This window comes from Anomaloglossus baeobatrachus, chromosome 4 (assembly GCF_048569485.1).
Source record: "Anomaloglossus baeobatrachus isolate aAnoBae1 chromosome 4, aAnoBae1.hap1, whole genome shotgun sequence".
NCBI lineage: Eukaryota > Metazoa > Chordata > Amphibia > Anura > Aromobatidae > Anomaloglossus > Anomaloglossus baeobatrachus.
Window position 1 is genome coordinate 515,009,873 of NC_134356.1, and position 20,300 is coordinate 515,030,172.

The 20,300-nt window shown below is 42.6% G+C and overlaps 1 protein-coding gene across 4 annotated transcripts in view; it reads right to left on the minus strand.

The window, feature by feature from the left end:
• The window catches only part of IL16 (interleukin 16), a 160,927-nt gene that overhangs the window by 56,888 nt on the left and 83,739 nt on the right, over positions 1–20,300 (minus strand). For 2 of the 4 annotated variants that reach the window (XM_075345862.1, XM_075345861.1), the window contains exons 5-9: positions 17,435–17,577; positions 11,967–12,077; positions 10,365–10,479; positions 8,708–8,781; positions 5,415–5,604 (exon numbers count right to left, since the gene is read on the minus strand). In XM_075345862.1, coding sequence (XP_075201977.1) covers positions 5,415–5,604; positions 8,708–8,781; positions 10,365–10,479; positions 11,967–12,077; positions 17,435–17,577 — 633 coding nt within the window. Of the gene's footprint in view, positions 1–5,414; positions 5,608–8,707; positions 8,782–10,364; positions 10,480–11,966; positions 12,078–17,434; positions 17,578–20,300 lie in introns of all 4 variants that reach the window. The other 2 variants (XM_075345860.1, XM_075345859.1) reach the window with 1 other exon arrangement.

A 20,300-nucleotide genomic window follows, 5' to 3' on the forward strand; every position in this document is an offset into this window, starting at 1 on the left:
GTTTGTGGTGGTGCCAATCTGACTGGAAGCATTATCTGCTATCCAACTAACAACCTGTTGACACTGGTCTTGGTTCAAGAGCGGTGTACTGCTGCGGTCCCCAAGAATTTGGGACAGGACGTGCGAGCGACTAGATGTGGCCCTTTGTTGTGGCGAAATTAGAGCTTGCCCACGACCTCGGCCTCTGCCTGCACCACCATCACGTCCACTTCCTTGTTCCTTGCCAATGCCCTTGCGCATTTTGCAATGCTGTGCACTGCTGACGTGTATATTCACTACTTGTGCGTTATATCAAAGTTTCTGGAAATTGCACACAAGTGCACCTGTACGCTGCCACCAACAGGCACACACGTGCGGTTTTAAAAACCAAGCACGGACGCAATAAGAACCTAACAGGTTTTTTTGGGGAGCGACAATTACAGACAAGTCAGACACTATCTGGACTGTTTTACACTGTGTACACCAGCCCCAGATATGATGAAGGCTGGTATACGGTCACCACTACCCTGCCTGCCTGCCTGCCTGTATACTGGTACAATAGTCCTGACAAGGACTCTTTTGGTCACTAGCCTGTATTCAGACCTGGCTATACCCTGCCTGTATATAGCAACAATAGTCCTGAGAAGGACTCTGCTACTGTACTCCGACCTGGCTATACCCTGCCTGCCTGTATACAACTAGAATAGTCCTGAGAAGGACTTTTGGTCACACTGTTTGCAGCCCTGCAACTGAAAAAGCTATAAAGGGCCGCAAAGCTTTCCCTGAATCAGCGACACTCTCCCTGCACTGACAGTCTGGATAGCTGTGAGCACAGCACAGCGCGCCGGCCGATATAAAGGCTCGGTCACGCTGTGCAGGCCGGCCAATCACTGCAATTCCACAACTAACAGGGCTGTGGCATTGCAGTGGTCTGCCAGCCAATCCCTGCATGAGGGCTGGCTCTCAAAAGAGCGCCAACATGCAGAAATGAAGACCACGAGTACAGCACGAGTATCGCGAGATTACTCGGTCCCCGCCGAGCAGCCCGAGTACAGCGATACTCGTGCGAGTACCGAGTAGTGACAAGCATGCTCGCTCATCACTAATCCTCACCAAATCCCTAATGCCGCTTGCTGAAATGGAGACCCAAAGGTTGCAAGGAACCTTCCACCATGCTTCACTATTGCCTGTAGACACTTATTATTGTACCCCTCCTAGCCCTTTGGTGAACAAACTGCCCTCTATTACATCCAAATATTTCACATTTTCTTTCATCAGTCCCTGAGTACCAGCTGTCATTTTTTTGTTCCTATGTTTCCATGCACAGTTGAATCATTAGCCCTTGTTTCCATGTTGTAGGTATAATTTTTTTTACTGTAATTCTTCCATGAAGTCCACTTCTGACCAGACTTCTTCACGCAGTAGATGGTTTTACCTGGGTCACACTGGTTGCTGCCAGTTCTGAGTTGCTAGTACTGATGGACATTTTCCAATTTTGAAAGGAAGTATGTATAATGTGTCTTTCATCCGCTGCACTAAAGGGGGCTTTACACGCTACGAGATCGCTAAAGCGATCTCGTTGGGGTCACGGAATTTGTGACGCACATCCGGCCGCTTTAGCGATGTCGTTGCGTGTGACACCTATGAGCGATTTTGAATCGTGGCAAAAACGTTCAAAATCGCTCATCGGTGACATGAGGGTCCCTTCCCAATTATCGTTGCTGCTGCAGTAACGATGTTGTTTGTCGTTCCTGCGGCAGCAGACATCGCTATGTGTGACGCCGCTGGAACGACAAACATCTCCTTACCTGCGTCCACCGGAAAAGGAGGAAGGAAGGAGGTGGGCGGGATATTCCGGCCGCTCATCTCCGCCCCTCCTTTTCTATTGGACGGCGGTTCAGTGACGCTGCTGTGACGTCGCTGTGACGCTGAACGAACCGCCCCCTTAGAAAGGAGGCGGTTCGCCAGCCACAGCGACGTCGCTGCATAGGTATGTGCGTGTGACGCTGCCGTAGCAATAATGTTCGCTATGGCAGCAATCACCACATATCGTTACAACGACGGGGGCAGGAGCTATCGCGCTCGACATCACTAGCAATTGCTAGCGATGTCGTAGCGTGTAAAGCAGCCCTAAGTTTCCTTGGTCGACCACTGCATCTATAGTGCTTAAAGAGGACCACCCAGCAGTATTTTCATATATAACCTAATGCCAGTGCTATACTGGCGCTATCATGCTGGTTCTATACATACCTGTAGTTGTGAGATCGGATGTATACTTTCTGAAATATAGGCAAGTAAAGTTTGTGAAATGCACTGTTATTTGATGAGAGTTGCAATGGAATATCTGATAGGTGCTTCAGGTTTTGCTAGTTATTCCCACTCCTGTCTGCTGCCCGGCCTTCCTCCCCCTGTACTTCCTCCCCCTGTAATAACATAGCTAATATGTGAAAATCCTGTTGGTTGGTTCCCTTTAATGTTGCCCATTTCCTTTTTCCTGTTACAAAGCTGTTTCTTTTTCAGAAAATATCTATGTTTCAACCTACATATGAAAATGATAACCATTATCCCCTGTTTGGTATAATTGATTGGTTACACCTGACTATAATCCTACAAAAGCCCTTACTTTGTGTTATCATACATAGAAGTATTGTTTTGAAATCAAGGCCCATCACACCAAATATTGACTTCATTTAGGGGTTTCTTCTATTCATTCTCTTTGTCTTTTGTTAATTGATAAAAATAAATTATTAAATGGATTCTGTCGCAAAGTTTGACTCTCCCAAACCAGACATATGTGCATGCAGGTCTTTGAAATGTACAACTTTTATCTGTTGCTGCTTTCCGGAGTAGTTAGCATTTCCATTCACATGAAAATTAGGGGTTAATTGCTCTGGTTCTTGTCTGAGGTTCTCAGAGGGAATGCTTCTCTTTGTGGCAAGTGCCAGGCTGGAGAAAGAGACTTATAGGCCAGGAAATGCTCCTCTGAGAATTTAAAAATACAAATAGCATGTTTAGAAGGAAAAGAATTTGACTCTTGAGCCACCTATTGGAAGTATCAATCCTAAAAGTCAATATCAACCCTTTAACGATCTTTGCCACATGACTTAAAATAAGGAGCCAAACAGGAAACTCCATTTGTAGACAGGTGTTTTGGGATATTGCCCCTCCTGATTGCAAAGCATGAGATCAGATTTGGCTAGCTGAGAGGCTTCTAACTGGGGGTCTAAGGAGGAACATTTCTCCCTGCAGAGTGTATCAAGCTAGTGTAAGGAGACTTATGGGACATGCAATGCTCCTCTGGGAATTAAAATATGCAAATAACATCTTCAGAAGGAAGAGGGCTTGATATCTTGTGCCACCTTTTTAATGTAACAATCCTAAAAGTCAATATCATTGATTTATTGAACTTTACCATTTAACATACGATAAAAAGTAAAAAAATCTTCCATTTGTAGATAGGTGTTTCAGGGTGTTGCCCCTTCTAACTGCAATAAGTCTCTAAGTCTATAAGTCTCCTTATGTCAGCTTGGCACTCTCTGCAAGAAGAAATGATCCCCTTTTGCACTGACGAGGGTCAACATCCCAAAACACATGTCTGCCAATGGAGTTTCTAGTATGGTTTCTTATCCTAAGTCATGTGGCAAGGCTTGTTAAAGGATTGATATTGACTTTTTAGAATTGCTACTTCCAATAGGTGGTGCCAAAGTTCAAGTTGTCTTCCATCTGAAGAAGCTATTTGCATACAGGTCTTGACTGAGCATTTAAAGGGAACTGTCAGCAGGTTTTTGCTATGTAAGCTAAAGACAGCATGCTGTAAGAGTTAAATCATAGAATTCAGGGATGCCTGTCTTGTCAAGGTCTGATCTGTTGTTTATTTGGTATGTTTGCTTAAGCAACAGGATACAATAGGACTTCTCATTGCTTGGACTACAATGTCATGGGCAAAACAGTCTGGCACCCCCCCCTCCTCTGATTGACACCTCACTGTCAATGTACGATCTCTATGCAGAGCCTGGTGTGGAAAGGGCAGCTCTCAGCTTTGCTAGATGTCTTGTCATGCGATGTTCAGCTCTGCACACACCTGCTGGCACAGCATCATCAGACTCTGTTCAGTGTTCACACCTCAGAATCTGACAAGCAACCTGAGGTTTCTGGATTGTTCAGCCAGAGCCATGCGTTGGCTGGTTCAGGTTCACTGGTCTTCAGCTCTGCAGCAGTTAATTTGTGCAGACTGGTGAGCAGGACCTAAGTGCTCACGTTGCTGATTGCCACGTAAAGTTGTATCCTCCCTATTTAAAGCACGGCTTTCTTCCTGTATGTGCCAATGATAGCTTCAGCATAAGCTCCAGCGATCCCAGTCTTGGTGGTTATCCTGTTAATGGTGATCCGTGTTGCGCTTCTGAGTGGTGTGAGCGTTCCCCTGTTGTGTGTTACTTCCTTACCTTTTTTGTTGTTTTCCAGTACACATATTGTCTCTCCTGTGTGTTTTGAGTGCTGTATGAACAAGTTTCCGTTTTTCCTTGCCCGTGTCATTTATTGGGGTTTTGTCTTTGTATTTTCTGGCCTGCCACAAGGGTGTGGGAGAGGGGGTGTAAGATTAGGACTCAGACAGGAGTTAGGGTCATGCTAGGGGCTCAGACCTGGCTACCATCAAGCCTACCCCTGAGATAGGGGGCAGTGCAGGATCTCAAGCCTGAGGGCCAGCCTAAGGGCCCCTGTACTATCATTACATACCCTGTGACATATCTAAACCTAAACATTCTGAATGTCTGCACCCAGTAATCTAAGTGAGACATTGTTAGATTCAGGATTTCCTTGCCTATATTATGCTGCTCTTAGATGAGGTAGCAAAAACCTGCTTACTGATTCCCTTTAACTAGCCTCTGATTACCCAGGTTGTTTCTCACCCTGTATCAGCCTATTACCACTTCTATTTTTGAAAACCATCTTAATTTGAAGCATGTTTTACAGACCTGCCTAAAACCTTTATACAGTACTGTGTTTAAAAAATATGTATGTAAAAAATTCTATATGTACTATAATATGTAGCCACTTTAAAACAGAGAGGTAGTATCTGAATAATATCTGTATACCATAACTGTAGAAAAAAATAAAGACAAGGACCACCGTTCCATATAGTACTTAGTTAACATTATGATCAGAATGTATATATTCAGTGTCAAGTCAAACAAATCTTTTACTGAGTCCATAACCTTTTAGGTGTAGTGCTACTGCTCCATCAGAGGCAGTGGCTCGGGAGCCCTACCGCACTCTTGCTATCGATCATAGCCTCCTCAGGTCTGGGCTATACTGCCCCAGAGCACAGACGCAGCACCACAGCAGCAGTGGCCACCACACAGTATGGCGGGTAGCATCTGTAGGTAGTAGTCCGTACGCCAGAGATTTAACTGACACATTTACAGTTTATTTAGTACCTTTTTGTAATGACACCTCCATAATGACTCTATCATTTGGATTGGAGCTTTCTGGTTGCAGCGGGCTATGCTCTCTCACTACACACGTGCTGGAGCTTTTGGAGCGAACCATTTGAGAATTGCAGGCTTTGATGATATCTGGTGCGCTGAGTCCTGTGCGAACCGTTAGAGTGATCACTCCTTTCTTCACCTGCTGAAGATAACACATTACAGTGTATCATGTACTTATATTCCATAGGCATTGTATTAACACAGCAAGAAGCAAGTGAGCTAGTAAACACAAAAATGTGTTTTCATGATTGCTCAAGTAGATGTTTGAGGCCTTTTCTTTTTTTCTGTGCGTAAATAATGCACGATATAATGAATCCTTAAAAAGTAACTAAACCTTCTTCATTTTTCAGATTTTGTAAACAATTCAATTGCATGTAGTTTTGTGGGGATCCAAGTCCTTAGACCTCCACCTATTGCGCAGTAGACCCCTGAAATGTGCGCAGCTCAGGAGACAAGAGTGCACAGCCCATGCTTCTTACTGAATACATATTCCGAGCTGAGTGCACGCTCAAACAAGAGCTGCACACTCCTATCTACTGAACTACGGAATCTATAGCACAACTGGAGGGGGTCTCATGGACACAGACATGGACCCCACCAATATGCAGGCAATTCAAGTGCCTGCTAAATTTGAGACAGAAGAAAGTTTAGTTACTTTTTAAATTAACATTCGAGGAAAAACTAATACATTGTGTTATAAGGATTTATAAAGATAACAGGTAGATTTACGTAATTATTGTACTAAGGCCTAAGACACACGGCATGAAAATCGGAGCAAGCGGAATGCGATAAAACATCACATTCCACTTGGACCAATATTACTCTATGTGCCAGCACCCATGAGCAATTATTTTCTCAACCCTCATCGGACCGAGAAAACAGTCGCAGCATGCTGCGGGTGTAATGCGATCCTTGTTTCTCTCGCGCCCATTCAAGTCTATGGGGTGAGAGAAACACCGGTGTAATGCGAGTGCAGAGCGAGAATGGCAATAGCCGGCAACGCAAGAGAGAGGGAGATAAATCCCTCCCTCCCCTCCTCAGTGCCGGCCCGCCCCCCGCAGCTGTGGCCCAATCGCATGATTGGACCTCAGTCGCATTGACCCTCGCATAACACTCGGCTCCCACTGTGCTGCCAGTGTAAGCCGAGTGTCATGCGAGGATCGCAGTAGTCCCCGGGTGGCCCCGGCCTAAATCTGATTTTTGTGCTGTGCATAATATTTGAATATTGTTAAAGATGAGCTTCTAGAGAATATATTGTCAAATATTTTACAATAACCCTCTACCTCCTAACCGAAACGTAACAATACTGTTCCTATGTTTAGTCACCATACTTGGTCTCCTTTGTCCTTCTGTGACTCGTATTTGTCCAGAATAAGCAAAGCAGAGACCTGGTTGAGCATTATGAAAAGTATGAACCCTACCTCCCTTGCGTTCCATTGCTATCACATGCGAGAGAAATTTCACAGGGGAGGCATGATTCAGTCTAGTGTTCAAATCTCTGTTTTTCTATTTTGTTACAGAACAGCACACAAGTGTGAACCTTGCCTAAGCTAATCAGCAAACTCATTTAAATGGCTTAAAGCTTTTAGATTAATAAATGCAACTGGAGGACTTCTTCGGGCCCCATTCACAAGTTCTTTTTCCATGTATTTGTGCTATCCATTTATTCATTGATAGCATACACAGACATTATAGTGCCTTTTCACGTGTCTCTGTTAATATGGATATCACCCAGTGTTATATCCATGTACTGTCCAATTGGTGCTCAGGTTTCCAAAAATACACCTTAAAGAGCACCTGTCAGCATGATTTTGTAATGTAAAGTAAAGACATGGTTGTAATGGCAAAGTGATACTGAGTTCATTGATACCTTTGGTGAACAAATCCACTTTGTGGTTCTTCTTGAATCACCATTTGAAGTTTTCTGTTCATTTGATTTCGGTGCACAGTGCACTAGATTTTTCCTCCCTGTCTGTGATTCCCTGGCCTCTCTGCCTGCCTTCGGTCTGTGAATGATCTGCTTCCTCTGTTTGATATCTCAGTAGTGACCTGTCTGTCATTCAAAGGTCGCAGTCAGGCGAAGGAGCTCCAATCAGAAAGGAGAGGACATGATTAGTTGAAAACTTTAAATGGATGATTACAGAAGAACAGCAAAGCGGATTTCTTCTTCCCCAAAGGCATCAATGTAATCAGTATTACAGTACCATTACATGTCTTTACATTACAAAATTGTGATGACAGGTTCTCCCATAAATGTGATCTAATTTACATGTATGCAGTCATGGCTGAAAGTGGTTGACACCCTTGAAATTGTTCTAAAAATGAAGTATTTCTCCCACAAAATTATTGTAATTACATGTGATTTATTATACACATTTTTATTTCCTTTGTGTATATTGGAACAACACAAAAAAAAACCAAAAAAAGGTAAAATAGAAATACCATAATTTCACACAAAACTACAAAAATGTAGACAATAATATTGTTGGCACCCTCAACTGAATATTTGGTTACACACCCTTTGGAATTGTACTCTGGGGTAGAGTATTATCATAGAGTATGTGATGTATTTCACAAGTGTCTCAGTTCCAAAGTACTGTTGGGATGATTAGCATGGTGCCGAAAATATTATTTAGGGATTTTCTTTCCTGTATTTCTGTGTCTCCTTTGATATGACAGTCCACTACCTTTCTAAAGCTAGTTTCACACTTGCGCTGAACGTCATCCATTGTATTGCGTTGTGTGACGGATGCAACGGATGCGTTGCATATAGTGGCACAACGGATGCAACAGATCGTACAAAATGACGCAATCCGTTATAGGTTTTTTCCTTCACTTTACTCATCTGGGCATGCGCAGTTGTGTAAAGACGGTTGCGTTAACGGAATCCGTCAAATGTCGGATTCTAATGGAATCCGCCACCATAGGTTTCAATTATAAAAACAACGGCTGCCGACGGAATCTTGACTGTTGCATTTTTTGACGCTCCGCCAAGCGCAAAAAAAACGCTACATGCAGCGTTCTATCCGCCAGGCGGATGCATCGCAGCGTCGGCTGACGGATGCAACGCAAGGCCATTTGTTGCTATCCGTAGCTAATAGAAGTCTATGAGGAATGAAACGCTTTCCCGCAACGGTTACCGTAATTCCTCAAGGCTGCGGATAGCAACGGATGCCGTTCAACACAAGTGTGAAACTAGCCTGAAGTTAATAAGGATCTTCACTAGGGATAGTAATTCATACCTTAAATTTTTGTAGTGCATCATTATGCGTTAGACCGTGCATTGACTCTCCATTAAGTTCCAGAATTTCATCCCCTGCAACAAAACACTTTGAAAAGTAAATCACATTTGGACCAATTAGCAGTATTTTTGTATGTTGTAATGCAATTTAATCTAATAATCGCTGTTATAAGCAGACACCTATGTTCCATTTACACTGATTGGATAAGTGACTAGTTCTCCATTTATGTAGCCAAGTTATATACTTTATTTTTCCATTCGTCTTCCACCTTAAAAGGAAGTTAATCTTTATTGTCCGATGACTATGGGGATATCAGGAAACCGGGGCTTTTATGTGCGCACGTTGCTTTTTACCTGCTTTTTACCTGCTTTTTTGCTGCTTTTTCTTCTGCGCTGTTTAATGCAAAAATGGATGTGTTCTTCTATTCAAGCAAAGTCTATGGGAATTTGGGTTTCTTGTTCACACTATGTTGTTCAAAATGCTGCCTTTTTGTGGCAGAACTTTGGTCAAAAACTCAGCTTTTCAAAGAAGCAACATGTCAATTGTTTTTGCCATTTGGGTTTTGCACTGCAAAGCTGAGTTTTTGACCAAAGTTCTGCCACAAAAAGGCAGCATTTTGAACAACATAGTGTGAACAAGAAACCCAAATTCCCATAGACTTTGCTTGAATAGAAGAACACATCCATTTTGGCATTAAACAGCGCAGAAGAAAAAGCAGCAAAAAAGCAGGTAAAAAGCAGGTAAAAAGCAACGTGCGCACATACCCTTAAGCTGCCTTGGGCTAGAAGGCACTGTGCTATCACTAGACTCAGGGAAGCCTCTAAATGTGGGGATGCCAGAGTCTCCCTTCTGGCCCTGCTCCTGCAGCACTGATCTGATACTCCCTCCCCCAAGGGGGGACAGGACACGAGTGAGATTAAACTAATAAAAATAAACAGATGAAGTCGTACCTCTGTCACAGAGCATTCACACACAAAGGTATAAAACAATAACAGATAAGGAGTAAAACAAGAGCAGGGAGGAAACCACAAGACGATGGGTAAACTTCACAACCACTCCAGGCAAAAAGCAAGACTTTCCACACAGTCTGAGACATCAAAACACACAGACCAGCACAGTATAACCTATAGCTGGCATAGCTAGAAGATTTCATCAAACTTAAATATGAGAGGAGCAGATGTGATTGGCTTCCTCACAACATGTGATCAAAACAGCATAACAAGGAGGCTAGCAAAGGTTTACTCTTGCTAGCCTGAATATGATGAAGCACACAGAAGGTCGACACCCAAATCTGCCTGTGCTGATCAGAGACACCAGAGAAACCATCAGGTGGAGTATTAGAATCTGCAATGTAAACAGAGACTGATACCCCCATGACAGCTGGCGAAACTCCATGGGACATTTATACACTAAATAATCACACTCACACTTTACCCTCCATACATATTATTTAATTAAATTAGCAAAACTCCATGATGCCATAACAATCATAACTGTGGTCAGAGTGCCACCAATAGGTCACACGCTGCAAGCACGAATTCCATGTAAACATATGAAAAACAGGAAAAAAAGGAATAGATTGTGCAAATATTTTAAACTTATGTACACAACTAGAAAAAATAAATAAATCTGTTATAGCCACTTTGAGCACACTTACCTTCTTGTAGCCTGCCATCAGCTGCAGCAGCACCATCTGGAAATATTGTCTTCACGTAGATGCCCACTGGTCCGTAGATGCTGTCCTTGCCTCCAACAATGCTGAACCCCAATCCCTGGCCAATAACAATGGATGCAACTCTATGTAAGTGTATTATAATTCTATTTTATTAGGTAGTCACATGAAAGAACTAGATCACAAAAGTGTATTTGGTTGTTGTTATATTTCAGGACAGGATCAGGGTGAATGGTTTAATATAAATTAGACAAAATGCTAAAGTATGAAAGGGTTTATGTTATTCAACCTTTAGAATTGATATAACCTGGTGTTACACATATTTAAACTTTTCCGTGATGCAGTAAAAAAATGCATGGAGATAGTCATAGGGATGTTTTTGTAGTACAGTTGACTAATAATAAAGGGAAACTGTCAGCCGGATTTCATACCCCAAATTATTTATATGCCCATGTAGTTGTTTCAAAGAAAAGTTCTCCAATACTTGTACATGGCAGTTTGTTACTTCATTACAGAGAAATCAGTGCTTGAATCAATGTGCAAGTGAGGATGAAGAACTATTTGTCAATCCAAAGCCTCTGTCACTCCAGCTCTATTCCCTGTCTAGCGACACCTCCACCATCTTGACCTACAGCTCCGCTGCCTGAAGTGTCACAGCAGAGAGACAGCTAGTCAAGCAGCAGGAGGCGGCAGTGCTGGGTAGGGAATAGAGTTGCAGTGACAGAGACTTTGGCCTCCGTTTAATACGGAAGGTATAATGCATATATATATATATATATATACATATATACATACACACACACAATCAGATATATACAATCAGACACAGCTTTGAAAGTCTCGTTTCCTTTGCCACTGGGTGATGAGAATGAGGTTCCAATTCCCCAAGTAGCCACATTGCTAAAGCAAAGCAGAAGGCTATGACCTAACGGTGGGATAAAAGGCAATGAAACGTCAGGATGGCAAAGCATCATAAGGCTGCGTGCACACGATCAGGGTTCACATAGTTTTGGATGCTGCATGTGTCAGCTGCGTCGAAAAGGCTGCGTTGTAAAGTACAATCACAGTGGATGGAATTTCTAGAAATCCTATGCCCACTGTGTGTGTACGGCCAGCATCGTAAACTGACCAGCAGTGCGGCTTTCTGAGCCTCAAGCACGTGAATTCTTTGCTGTGGAGACGCAAGTGTGGAGAATAGAAGAGAGAGACTGCAGTTGCCTGAGCCCCGATCGTGGGCACGGGCAGCTGTGGTCTCCTGCGGAGGAGACTCGTGGCTCCACAGGTCAGGACCCGCTACGTCCAGGATGCAGTGGATCCTGATAGTGGGCACATACCCCAACAGTGGAAGGGTAGAGTGGGATTGTTTTCACAATTTCCCTGGAACTGCATGTCTTCCGTATAAGTTACTTTGCCATACAATCTAGCTTGAGTACAAACTTTATGTAATTCTGATTTAATCATCTACTTAACCTATGAATTACATTGCATGTTATACATATTATTATTAGCATTTTTCAGAAATCTATAAAAATAACAGATCTGAAATGGACGCTATGTTCCAGTGCATAATAACGAGAATCAGCTCACCTTGCCTTGGCCCTTCATTAAGATAATATTGGAAATGACAGAAGCGTGTGAAGAGCTTCTCATACTCATTAATTGTGCTGAACTTAGTGACCTTGATGAACGGGAAACCCCCTGTAAGTATGGAGGATATAATAAGACATTACTGATGGGACTTGTACCAGGTCATCATGTTAATGTGATGTACGGCGACAACAGATCAGATACAATAGTGCGAATGTGAAGATCATCTGACGTTAAAGCTAGCATGCATGTTAATAGGGTCTCAGACCTACAATATTCAATTTATCATTGCAATTTCTAATAGACCGCATCCTTCAAAAAGAACATAAATAGATTATGAATAGGGTCATGTAAGGTAAAATTAAAAACTTGACATGTACATAACACATTGGTGAACTGCATTTTATAGATTAGTCTCCCAAATCTCTCAAAATGATATTTCATTGTGAGGAAGAAGATAAATCGGCATTTATCCATCAGAATCCACCTGTTTATATGACTTGATCTCACTGTGTTCTTATGATTAGAATATTTTTTTATTTAAGCAGCCAATTTTAATTTTTGAGCTCTTGTATTTTTTCTCCAAGAGCCACAACTTTTTTACATTTCCCTCCACACATACGGTATGAGGGCTTGTTTTTTAAAGACAAATTGTACTTTTGAATGTTATCTTTTATTTACTATACGATGTACTTCAATGTGGAAAAAAAAATCCAAATGTAGTGAAAATGCAAAAAAAACTAACAAAAATGCAATTTTTCATTCTGTTAAAAAATTACCTGGTTAATAAAAGTTATAGTTTGAAAGATCGGACCTTTATGGATGTAACAATAGAAAATCAAAGTATTTTTTTTTATAACTTTACTTCTAATGAGAAGAAAGGGTCAAATAAATTTTTATCTGTTTTAATTATAAAATATTTAAAAAAAATGTTTTATTAGGCCCCTTAGGAGACTTGAGCTTGCATTCGTCTGATCACTAAGGCCACGTGCACATAGTGAGTATTTGGTGAGGTTTTTACCTCAATATTTGTAGCCAAAACCAGGAGTGGGTAATAAATACAGCAGTGGTGACGTGTTTCTATTATACTTTTCCTCTGATTGTCCCACTCCTGGTTTTGGTGTAAAAATATTGAGGTAAAATACTGACCAAATACTGAATATGTGAACTTGGCCTTGAACGTATTATACAGTAGCTATACTTCAGTACTGCTGTAGACAGCAAAAATCATAGTTTCCTATGAACATCAGTAGCCGGTCGCCATGGGCGAGTGTTGTATATTCGACATATCGGCACATTACAGAAAAGTGAAAGTTGTGAATGTGTGTACGCTGACATTGCCATTATGAGCGCCTTCACATTCTGTCCTGTCTTGTTCTGCACATCACCAGGACCATTTTCTTCGTGATAAGGACACCAGACACAATGATATATAACAAATCACTCTTTACTTGGCAACAGTATTCTCATCTCCAAGATCATATCCCAATATGTAGTTGGGGCAATAATAATAATATTAGAAAATACCTCCAATTAGAAATGTATTATAGTACTCCTGATTTGCTATGTCACTTACCTCATGTTCAGGGCATAATAATAATAATAATAATAATAATAATATCAGCAAATATTTCCAATTAGAAATGTAGTGTAGTTCTTCTGATTCACTATGTCGCTTACCTCATGTTCAGGGCATTGCAGGACCTTAGGTATCCATGGTTATGACCACAATCAACTAACTAATTGTGATTATATGCATTGTCGTAACCATGGATACCTAAGGTCCTGCAATGCCCTGAACATGAGGTAAGCGACATAGTGAATCAGAAGAACTACACTACATTTCTAATTGGAAATATTTGCTGATATTATTATTATTATTATTATTATTATTATGCCTACTACATATGGGAATAGAATCTTGGAGATGGGAATACTCCTTTAAGCACACAAGGCAGCTGGCAGCAGGGCCGGCGTCAGCACCCGGCATACGCGGGCAAATGCTGGGGCCCACTCGGCCTCGTCAGTTCTGGTGCTCCTTGGCCGGGGCCCACTCGCCTTAGTTCTGCTGCCCCCGGGCCGAGTTCCAGGGACCACAGTCCTCGGCAGGAATCTGCGGCGCAGTCCCTTTAAGGCATGCAGACTTCCTGGTTTAAACTTCATCTGTGGGCGGAGCTACCGACCGGCGTCCTGCTCAGTCCCACAGATGAAGGAGGCGCAGTGCCAGCCAGCGACCCCCAGCACAACACCTCTTTCCAGCGCTGTGTGGGCCCCATCTCCACCGTGATCGAGCAGTATATGCCCTCCCCGCCCCCCGATTTATGGGCCCCGGTGAGCTGTATGGGCTTCTCCACCCCTAGGTGTATGCCCTGCCCCCCCCAGGTGCCATATGTGCTGGCCCCCGGAGCTGTGTGTGTGGGACCCGCAGAGCCGCGTGTGTGGGCCCCGCAGAGCCACGTGTGTGGGCCCCCAGAGCCGCGTGTGTGGGCCCCCCAGAGCCACGTGTTTGTCTCTGTATGTATGCAGCACAGCTATGTGTGTATGTAGCAGAGCTTTGTATGTATGTATGTAGCAGAGCTATGTATATAGCAGAGCTATGTATGTATGTAGCAGAGCTATGTGTGCATGTAGCAGAGCTATGTGTGTATGCATGTATGTAGCAGAGCTATGTGTGTATGTATGTAGCAGAGCTATGTGTGTATGTATGTATGTATGTAGCAGAGCTATGGGTGTATGTATGTATGTAGCAGAGCTATGTGTGTATGTATGTAGCAGAGCTATGTGTGTATGTATGTAGCAGAGCTATGTGTGTATGTATGTATGTAGCAGAGCTAGGTGTGTATGTATGTATGTAGCAGAGCTATGTGTGTCTGTATGTATGTAGCAGAGCTATGTGTGTCTGTATTTATGCAGCAGAGCTATGTATGTTGCAGAGCTATGTATATCTGTATGTATGTATCAGAGCTATGTGTGCCTGTATGTATGTAGCAGAGCTATGTGTGTCTGTATGTATGTATGCAACAGAGTATCTGTGTGTGTGTGTGTGTGTGTGTCTGTCTGTATGTATGCAGCAGAGCTGTGTCTGTACGTATGTATGCAGCATAGCTATGTGTGTCTGTCTATATGTATCCAGCAGAGCTGTGTGTGTCTGTATGCATGTATGATGTGTGTGACGACATGGACTCTCATGGGTTAAAGTTTCTTAACATTCAGCCAGCCTTTTGTTCTTATGTGTGCTAAGTCATGTTTGCTTAGCTATTGCTCTCCAGACTTTTCCAGTAATCATTGTATTGTAGTTGTGTATTGATAATGTAATTACCTTAGTAGCCATTGTCTAGTCGGTGACTTGCCGACTCCATGTAGATATACTGAGTCTTTCTATGCACATAATTTAAATGAACATTGTCCATGCAGCTTGAAATTCATCCAATGGGAGAAGCAATCTTGTCCAACCAATCGATGAGGACGCAGTGTATCCTAAGGGAAGGTTATGGCTATAAAAGGGACTTCTTTAAGCCACCAGGGTTGATGAAGGTTGATGGATGCTGATGGATCCAGTCTAAGCTCTTTGGAGCTGACTAGAGGATCAGGATATCTTATGGTTTCAATCTAGGGGCTCCGGTCCCGGTTGGAGACCATATCCACAGCCTAGGGATTTCGACTCCGGCTGCCAGGATTTTAACATCAAACCAGGACTACCTAAGGAGGACACTCAGGTTGGGACAGTTCAGCCACCTGTTACAGACTTTGCAGACCTCACACAGCTTCCTGAATCTGGCTTTATTCCTTTCTCGGTGGGTGCCCGCCAAAAGCGGGGTGCTGCTGTACTGGAGTAAGCGGCCCTGGAAGCTCTGAGGCATGGACATTCTAAATCCCTGGTGAGCCAGCGGAAGGGTGAGACTCTGTTGCCTGTTACATTTGTGTGTTTTGCTGGTTATGTGTTATGTGCCGTTAATTGTTTTGGGGATCCAATAAAGTCTAATTATTGTGGTTCCCTCACCCTGTGTTGTCTGAGTAGTGTTACGCCCACGGTTAAGGAGGCCGGCGTTCAGTTGGGATGAGCCCTGAGCCACGCTGTCTTTCTAAAGGCGGCGGGTTTTAGTGGACGAGAGCACCCACTGAGCCCCGTGTCTCCACAATGTGTATCTATGTATGTCAGTGTATATGACTGTATAGATGTGTCAGTTCTATATGTATTTTTGTGAGTTTGTCTTTAAATATGTATATGTATGTGTACGTATGTGTGTGTCTATGTGTGGATGGAGCCCACTGGGACTCTTCCGCCCGGGGCCCACAAAAACCTTGAGCCGGCCCTGGCTGGCAGCACACTTCATGGTTTCTTCTGTCTCATACAGAGGTACATTCTTATCATTATTGTACTACAGCACTTTACATGTGGATGGTAAACAAGCAGAGCAAGTCAGATAAACCTCCATCTTTCTAGTTTAGGGACACATGGGTCAATATGTTACGCTGTGAACCATGCACCCAAAAACCAGTCTGTCATCCCTTACAAGGGCCACTCCGAGAGTCACTTACCTCTTCTGTGGTCTCACCTGGTCTTCCTTCACAGTGCCCCCCATGACTGGCCAGCACTGGACTAATTTCTTCCTTCATTTCTCACAATAAAAGGTTTCGCCCACTTGCTTGCTGAACTGGATCTCAGTCGCCTCTAAAGTTCTTTAATGGTTCTTGCTGGCTTATGCCTCCTATCTCATACCACTCTAGTTCTCTCCCTCACCAGATGTTCACTACACACTGTGCTTATAGGAATACAGGCACCTTTTCCTGCAAGCTATCTCCTCCTCAAATGGGCGAGTCACAAAGTTAACTGTCTCTAGACTCTTACCCTTACTGTGTTGCAGGGCAGAATTTAGCTTCCCACTGCACAGTGCTCAACATTATACAACATATGAAAAGGAAAACAGTGACCTCTTGTGGCCAGTGGTTAGCACTACAGGCCACTTAACAGTACGTCACAATACTACAATACAATAATTCGACCAATGTCTTCAAGGGGAACATGTCAGCCAAACCACCTCCTTACTCATGTGCAGCAAATGTCGGGATGGGGTTATATTCAAATTAGAAGTTACCCCTAATCCATAAAATAGAGAATAACTTTCTGCTTGTTGAGGAGTCAATCACTGGGATTACCACTATCCCCAGAATGCAGCGCTGACGATCCAGTCTGAATGGAGCGGAGGCCGAGCATGTGCATCACCTGTCTACACATTCACAATAGGAGGAGAGTGAGAATTGTGTTTGGCTTTCTCCAATGGTCCCATTGAGAATGAATGGAGCGGTGGTTTGTATACTTGACCTCTGCTTTATTTAGACGAGCCCCATTCTTGGGATTGTGGGGGTCCCAGTAGTTGAACCCGCAGAAATTAGAAAGGTTTACTTATCCTATGGATAGAGGTAACTGCTAATCTTGGTATATACCCTTACATTATTTAGGTTCCTACCTGAACAGCCGCTGTAGGACAGTCAAACTGCTGAGACAAAGACTTCCTGTTGCTGCACAAGTTTGCGGATTGCCTCTCTCTATATAGTGAAGGTTTCTTAATTGCAGAAGAGTCAATTTCACCAATCCAATAAGGGTTCACACCTAATATAAAAATGAGAAAATATTCACAAACAGCATATGGCAGCATATCAATAATACTGGAAAATGTATACTGATGGACAGTATATGACGAATACACATTGAGCATGTATGATTTAAGAAAATCATTAATTGAAATTAAAGTTTCCCATTTCAGAGGACCTGTCATGTGTCCAAGTGAGTTTGTTACCTTGTCAAAAATCCTCAATCTGCCCTGAATCTGTCACTGCTTTATGTTTTTAATTTTGTACCTCTATTGTTTATGGTCCAAGAGGGTGTTTCAGTAGAGTTTTGTCAGGGGGCATGTAGATCCCCCCGATATGACAATCAGTGATCAACAGCATCTGAATCTGGTGGAATAGCATGATGTCTCAAGATCACCGTGTTTTCTGTGTGGCTTGTCTGTGACTTGTCAGGTTAGTCTTCTTGCAGCATTATCATGAATGAACAGGAACATCTCGCGAAACCACACTGTTCCACCAGATTCAGATGCTGCCGAGCGATGACTGCTCAACGTCATAGAGGAGGAGGACTATATGCCTCCAGGAAAAGCTCTTCTTAAAGCTCTCTTGAACCATAGGCATACTTAGTGCTAAAATAGAAAAAGTTACAGGTTAACAAATGCTATTTCTTGGACACATGCCAAGTCCTCTTTAAGGAACCCTCTGTGAGTATTAATATATCTACAATTGCATTACATGGATACAGTTGCATTACAGTTTTATTTTTGGAGCATACATTTTTTTGTAAGAAACTTAAATATGGCAAAACATGATATGAAGATGGCACCAAAGAGGGGGAGGACTACACGTCCACATGTGCTGGTACTATGAACTCCATATTCATCACAGTACCGCTACAACAATTCCTAGTAGCAGTGAGAATTATATAAAAAAAAAAATAAAAAAAAATATTAATTAATGGGTAACAGATGAATATAATTCACAATTTGACAGCCCTTACAAAGTAATTTTGTTCCTATTGAAGCCCCTAGATTTCTCTTTCATTGCACCCATAAAGAATGATGTCAACAAAAGTGCCCCCCAATCACACTATATCACCACAGTGAATTCCTCCACAGTACCCTCCACACACAGTATGATAACCCTACTATCACTCCACTCAAATACCTCAGCAAAATATGGTGACTTCAACACAGCATGATCCCCAACTGTGACCCCCCACACACATCCCTCCATGTGCAGTATAATGGCCCTCATAACTCTCCACACTGTATAATAGACCACACTATCCTCTAAACATAATGGCCCCCCAACACAGCCCTCCCTACAGTATGATGGAGCCCACACAATCCTTCACACTGTATCTTTTCTTGCGTACAGTATAATAGCCCTCAAATTGCCCTCCATAAAGTACAATGGCCCCCTCGTAGTCCTCCAAATATTATAAGTGCCCCCACATTGCCTTCCATATAGGGTAATTGGTCCGATATAGTCACCATATAGTATTGTGCACCACCATAGTCCTCCATATAGTGTAATGGGCCCCACATTGACTTCCGTATAGTATAATATACCCCCATAGTCCTCTATATAGTATAATGGGCCACACATAGTACTCCATATACAGTAGTAAAATGCATCTCATAGTCCTCCACATAGTATAATGCACACCCCATAGCCCTCCATATCATATAATGCACCTCTTATAGTCTTCCATATAGTATAATGCAGCCCATAGTCCTTCATACAAAATGCATCCCCTCTAGTCCTCCATATAGTATAATGCATCCTATAGTCCTCCATGTAGTATAATGCACTCCCCATAGTCCTCCATATTGTATAATACATGCCCATAGTTCTCCATATGGTAAAATGCACCTCTCATAGTCCTCTATATTGTATAATGCACCCCATAGTCCTTTATATATGATGCATGCCCCTAATCGTCCATATATTATAATGCACCCAATAGTCCTCCACATAGTATAATGCACCCCCCCACCTTATAGTACAAAAACATAACCAAAAAGTTTTCAGAATGACTGTTACAGTTGTCATAATTACTGGTGGAGTGTAGAGATGGGTTTGCTTTATGATGAGCTAGTGAAGCTCAAGTGGCCCATGTTTTATTCTAGCCTTGGTGACCTACAGTATGCTGTCCAATGCTGGATTTCCCATTAGGCACAGTAGGCACTGTGCCTAGGGCCTACACATTTTTTTAGGGCCTTCAAACTGTAGAAAAGAAATATCCTGAAGTAATAAAAATAATGAAGTGAACTAATACATTTTTATGTGATTTTAATAGGAACTTCCAATAAACTAGAATCATCCAATATTTGACAACATATTGAAATTAATACAGAACTAGGCAGTTTCTTATGGCTTCTCTTTTCACTAAAGTCATTAATGATGTCTTCAAATTCCATACTTAATGACAATTCACTTTCAATGCAGAGAAGAGCCAAAGATGATAGACGATGGGTGAGCGTAAATAGTTCTTAATGTGCTTCAGCTTAAGGCCGCTTTACACACAACGACATCCCTAACGCGATGTCGTTAGGATCATGGAATTCGTGACGCACATCCGGCCTCGATAGCAACGTCGTTGCGTGTGAAACGCAGGAGCGACCGTTAACGAGCAGTAATACTCACCATATCGTTGCTCGTTGACACGGTGCTCTATTCCCAAATATCGTTGCTGTTGCAGGTATGATGTTGTCTATCGTTCCTGCGGCAGCACACATCGCTATGTGTGACACCGCT